General features: G+C 38.1%; 1 protein-coding gene across 1 annotated transcript; it reads left to right on the top strand.

The window, feature by feature from the left end:
- Nucleotides 1–3,860: 3,860 nt before the first annotated feature.
- On the top strand, nucleotides 3,861–5,036 carry LOC135078863 (protein arginine N-methyltransferase 9-like). Its single transcript, XM_063973432.1, has one exon. It carries the CDS (start codon nucleotides 3,861–3,863, stop codon nucleotides 5,034–5,036), a length of 1,176 nt encoding a protein of 391 aa, XP_063829502.1.
- Nucleotides 5,037–6,000: the final 964 nt, after the last annotated feature.

Here is a 6,000-nt window from a genome sequence, read left to right as displayed (position 1 = left end):
TTGTTGAACAAAGATACCCCTTCCCAGCCGGTTCCATAGCGCGGCTAGTCATGTAGTCGGAGTAGGTTGTGCGATTCTTGCAGGCGGTGCATTTTCGCATGTAATAGCGCTATGGAACCGCTGGGAAGGGGTATCTTTGTTCAACAATTACGTCGAATTTACATTGTCTGAAAAGATATTGGCTATTTTTTTGTTAACATCGGCAAACGAATTAAAGTTTATTTCAAAGACTAACTCTTCTTGCGTCACGAACTCTAAGTCTTTGTATGTGAAGATGTCTTCACCAAAGTATGGATCACGGTCATGTGTTTCTGTGTGTAAAAACAAATCTTGAACACCAAGGAGTGTTTTAGCATCCGCAGAAATTTGGTATTTTTTTGGAATCTGCTCACAGCGGACGCCAATAACATAAAATTCAGCCCGGCCAGGAATAACCCGCGCTGAAGGTGTAAGAATCCTCTTCCAAGCCGATAGAATAGTAAATAATAGCTCACTACCTAAAAGGCCGGCGTCAAATCTATTTGTTATCACAAGCAGGTTGTTTCTGTAGGTGCCAACTTCAATGTCTTCAATTTATCTTCTATCTTGGTTCCTTTTTCGATTAAAAAGAAGTCTTGTTTCGGGTCTTCGAATGAATGTTGTATCGATTGTTCTGCTGATTCTTTTCTTTCATTTTCTTCTTCTTTCCTCAGGATAGAGGTTTGAATTATACCTCGTAAATATTTACCAAGTCTTTGATCGTCATTCAGCAATCTGTATTCGTCCCGGGAGTATAGCAACCTCTTTGTTAAATTCAGGTATTTTTGTGCTTTTACTAGGTTTTTGTCGATTTGAACCGCCTTTTCAAAATGAAGGTGGGCAATATAAATCTCTTGCTGGCTTAGAAAATATTCACCAGCACTATATAGGAAATGAATGTTACCTGGAAATTCTTCTAAGGCGACCTTATAATTCCTGATTATTTGTGCGTTGTCGTTTTGTTCTACCAACACGTCGTTGTATTGGTCCAAGGTCGCCCGAAATTGCCATTCCATATCCTTTTTTAGGTGAAGAGGGTAGTCTCGGATGGATGTCAAATAGAGCTCAAACGCTTCTCGGTGAAAATTTAATTCCGCCGAAAGCTGCGCTTCTCCAGGGCTGTAGATTGGGTCTGGTACTGGGTCGTCCATTCCGTTTTATCTTCTTGTCTCACTAAGTTCACTTGCCGAATGCTTGAATTAACACCCACTTATCACTTGAAGTGTTCACAAAGTTCGCTTGTATGATTTGTAGATAGCACTTCACTTTCTTTAGAGATGGCTTTAATTTACACCCACTTGTCACTTGAAGTTTACTAATTGTTCACAAAGTTCGCTTGTATGAGTTGTCTAAATCACAGCACTATTATCACAATTTTAGAGATGACTGAATTAACACCCACTTGTCACTTGAAGTATAGGTACTTTGAAGTTAACTTGAATCTTTTGAGATTCACACAAGCCTGGTCGGTCATCAGTTCTTGAACTGACGACCGACCAGGCTTGTGTCCAAAGGCAGACTGACTTCATACCCAGCTAGCTCCTACCTGGTTTGGGCACTCATAATGCAAAACGGTACATTACGAATCAAACAATATATTTTAATGAGTCAGGTAGTTTTACGGACAAAGTGTTTGTGGTAAGTAAAATGTACTCTAATGGCAATTAAAGCGTAACTATTGTGATCTAGTATATTGAATGGCAGGTTTTTACCTTATCATGAAAACGTTGTCTGTAAGATGGGCATGGCGTGGTATTTTGTAAACAATGAAAGCTCTATTGTTTAAGTTCAAACATTTCCGTTTAATACAGAAAATAGCAAAAGGTTAACCTACGTTCTGTGTGGTATTTTCAACTTTAACTTTTGCACACTTTGTGAACTAGTTTTTAATTTAAAATGCGTTTCCATGTAAGTATGCTGTTACAAAGAATTTAGAGTGACATTTAAATTAAATCTCGAATGAATGATCAGCAGTACCATCCTTTTCTCGAAGCAATTCAGCCCATGATGGGATTTCTTTTTTTATTTTGTAAACAGTTCTACTTTTTTTCTTTTCGGTACCTTCTACTTGTTGTATTTATGTATATCTACCAGCAACGAATTTTCTTAGTCCTCTCTCTGACTTATGAAATTTTCTTTTTTTTGTAGGTAGCTTTCCGTTTTCTCTTTTCCGGTACTACTTCTTGAGCTGAAAACTGGACCGAAATTGAAAAATTTTACTCGACTTGGCGGAGACACTACCGTGCGCCTTTATATTTATATGGTATTACAAAGTTATTTAAGTAAGTAGTTAAATATTTATAAAACTGGACCGAAATTGAAAAATAAATATTTTAGTTTTTCCTTGATTCATACACCAAACACTACTTATATTCCAAATGGCAATGCCAGATTTTGTATGGAAGGTGGCGTCTTTGTTTTATTTAACAAAATATTGCGCTATTTTTTTATTACGCTGATTCTGCTCCATACTGATGTCTGGAGCCTTTAATGGATGGTATTATTTGTTTACACATACAATGTCACTATTTTGTTGCAATTTCTTACAAAACTTGCGCGCAAAAAGCAAATCTAGTATGTAAAATCATCAAACTTCTAATGCTCGTAACTCAATTCAGACTGAGTTTAGAGGTATAGTACATGTCATAGTAAGTTTGGTTTATTACACGATTTTGTAATCAAAAAACAAGGTTTGGTCGATGGCCGCGCGGAAAAAAGACGACAATTTCCGGCATTGTCTTTTGAAGCTTCTAGATCTGCTAGAAGTGCCTTAGAATTTTGATGATCGGTGAGTCAGTGAGTGACAAAATTAGGAAACTTTGACCCGTTATAATTCTTAAACTACTGGTTCAAATTGAATTAAATTTGAAATGTACCGTGTCTTTACAATGCCTACATGGTTATTGAAAATTCAGTCTTCTAGTTTTATCCACAACGTAGTTACACTAGTTACAGGGGGTCGAAAATGGCCTGAATTGCTTCGAGAAAAGGATGGTACGGCCGTGCCGCTTTTTTGCTCGACCCAGATCATTCATTCGAGATTTAATTTAAATGTCACTCTAAATTCTTTGTAACAGCATACTTACATGGAAACGCATTTTAAATTAAAAACTAGTTCACAAAGTGTGCAAAAGTTAAAGTTGAAAATACCACACAGAACGTAGGTTAACCTTTTGCTATTTTTGGTATTAAACAGAAATGTTTGAACTTAAACAATAGAGCTTTCATTGTTTACAAAATACCACGCCATGCCCATCTTACAGACAACGTTTTCATGATAAGGTAAAAACCTGCCATTCAATACTAGATCACAATAGTTACGCTTTAATTGCCATTAGAGTACATTTTACTTATCACAAACCCTTTGTCCGTAAAACTACCTGACTCATTAAAATATATTGTTTGATTCGTAATATACCGTTTTGCATTATGAGTGCCCAAACGAGGTAGGAGCTAGCTGGGTATGAAGTCAGTCTGCCTTTGGACACAAGCCTGGTCGGTCGTCAGTTCAAGAACTGATGACCGACCAGGCTTGTGTGAATCTCAAAAGATTCAAGTTAACTTCAAAGTACCTATACTTCAAGTGACAAGTGGGTGTTAATTCAAGTCATCTCTAAAATTGTGATAATAGTGCTGTGATTTAGACAACTCATACAAGCGAACTTTGTGAACAATTAGTAAACTTCAAGTGACAAGTGGGTGTAAATTCAAGCCATCTCTAAAGAAAGTGAAGTGCTATCTACAAATCATACAAGCGAACTTTGTGAACACTTCAAGTGATAAGTGGGTGTTAATTCAAGCATTCGGCAAGTGAACTTAGTGAGACAAGAAGATAAAACGGAATGGACGACCCAGTACCAGACCCAATCTACAGCCCTGGAGAAGCGCAGCTTTCGGCGGAATTAGATTTTCACCGAGAAGCGTTTGAGCTCTATTTGACATCTATCCGAGACTACCCTCTTTACCTAAAAAAGGATATGGAATGGCAATTTCGGGCGACCTTGGACCAATACAACGACGTGTTGGCAGAACAAAACGACAACGCACAAATAATCAGGAATTATAAGGTCGCCTTAGAAGAATTTCCGGGTAACATTCATTTCCTATATAGTGCTGGTGAATATTTTCTACGCCAGCAAGAGATTTATATTGCCCACCTTCATTTTGAAAAGGCGGTTCAAATCGACAAAAACCTAGTAAAAGCACAAAAATACCTGAATTTAACAAAGAGGTTGCTGTACTCCCGGGACGAATACAGATTGCTGAATGACGATCAAAGACTTGGTAAATATTTACGAGGTATAATTCAAACCTCTATCCTGAGGAAAGAAGAAGAAAATGAAAGTAAAGAATCAGCAGAACAATCGATACAACATTCATTCGAAGACCCGAAACAAGACTTCTTTTTAATCGAAAAAGGAACCAAGATAGAAGATATTGAAGACATTGAAGTTGGCACCTACAGAAACAACCTGCTTGTGATAACAAATAGATTTGACGCCGGCCTTTTAGGTAGTGAGCTATTATTTACTATTCTATCGGCTTGGAAGAGGATTCTTACACCTTCAGCGCGGGTTATTCCTGGCCGGGCTGAATTTTATGTTATTGGCGTCCGCTGTGAGCAGATTCCAAACAAATACCAAATTTCTGCGGATGCTAAAACACTCCTTGGTGTTCAAGATTTGTTTTTACACACAGAAACACATAACCGTGATCCATACTTTGGTGAAGACATCTTCACATACAAAGACTTAGAGTTCGTGACACAAGAAGAGTTAGTCTTTGAAATAAACTTTAATTCGTATGCCGATATTAACAAAAAAATAGCCAGAGTTTTTCCAGACAACGCAAAATTGACGGTTACAAGTAGCGGTGAAGTCAATGCATTGGTAGAATTTTTCAAACTTTTTATAACCAAGGACATCGTTATGACAACCGATCCTAGATCAGAAGAGAGATCAGATGCGTGGAAACAAGCTGTGTTTCATGATTTTATACCAATGCAATACACAAGGTGAATCTTTCATTGCTCCGTTCTCAACATTTGGCGGGAGACTAAGATTTCTGCCAGATTGTAGAAAACTAATAACGAGAGTGTCAAAGCAACTAACAACGTTCCTGAACGATGTCGTCTATATTAATGAGATTATTAAAAGTGCACAAATAGCAACAGTTCATTTAATACAAATGGTGGAGATAGAAGAAGTCGACGTTGTAGATTTGTCTCCGTTTTCTGTCTTCGGAATGATGATGATGAAGCGAGGAGCGCAATCTCTCATTTGTATGGCCCGTGATCGTCAAGATAAAAAGTTTTTTAAAAAGGTTTTCCGTAGGCACAATATTTGCCTGTCCAGAGTGGAAATATTGCTTCACGAAAACTTGTCCCTTGAGCCGTTTGACGACAAAAGATTCCACGCAATTTATTGTGACGTATTAGATATGAGTGGCAACATCGACAGATCACTTTGTAGCCTGGCTAAACTACTGAAGCATGTGCGATTACAAGAAGGGGGATTATTTATGCCAAATGTGTCTATGACGGTCCAACTCATCAGCAGTGAATTGTTCGATAAACACAATAAATTAACCGAGAAAGCTATGACTGCTATGCCTCCAGGATCGAGGACCAACACATTCACAGAATCGCAGATAACCTACGTTGACCCGACGCGGTTGGAACACAAAAACATGTCTCGACCAGTACACTTAATTGACAGCTGTCACAGTATGTTACCCGGTGTAGTTTCAGTACACGTCGAGAGAGACGGGGCATGCAATGGTATGCCATGTTGGTATGTGATCAAAGTAATGGATGGTGCTGCAGAAATATCCACCAGTTTCGTGCATAGTTCTGTTTTCTATAAGGACCAACCACTGGAGGTTAACAGAGGTGACTATGTCACCGCTGTCATGTGCGTTGAAGATGATGGAGGTTTTAAGATAGAACTATTTTCAGAAGTGATGTAGTTTATGTTTAAGAAT

Source organism: Ostrinia nubilalis, chromosome 2 (genome assembly GCF_963855985.1).
Source record: "Ostrinia nubilalis chromosome 2, ilOstNubi1.1, whole genome shotgun sequence".
Classification (NCBI taxonomy): Eukaryota; Metazoa; Arthropoda; class Insecta; order Lepidoptera; family Crambidae; genus Ostrinia; species Ostrinia nubilalis.
Note: the sequence above shows the minus strand (reverse complement) of the source record. Positions and strands in the feature narration are given on the sequence as shown.

Excerpts from the sequence above, each read along its gene's own strand:
- LOC135078863 (XM_063973432.1), top strand. The coding sequence starts at position 3,861 with ATGGACGACCCAGTACCAGACCCAATCTACAGCCCTGGAGAAGCGCAG.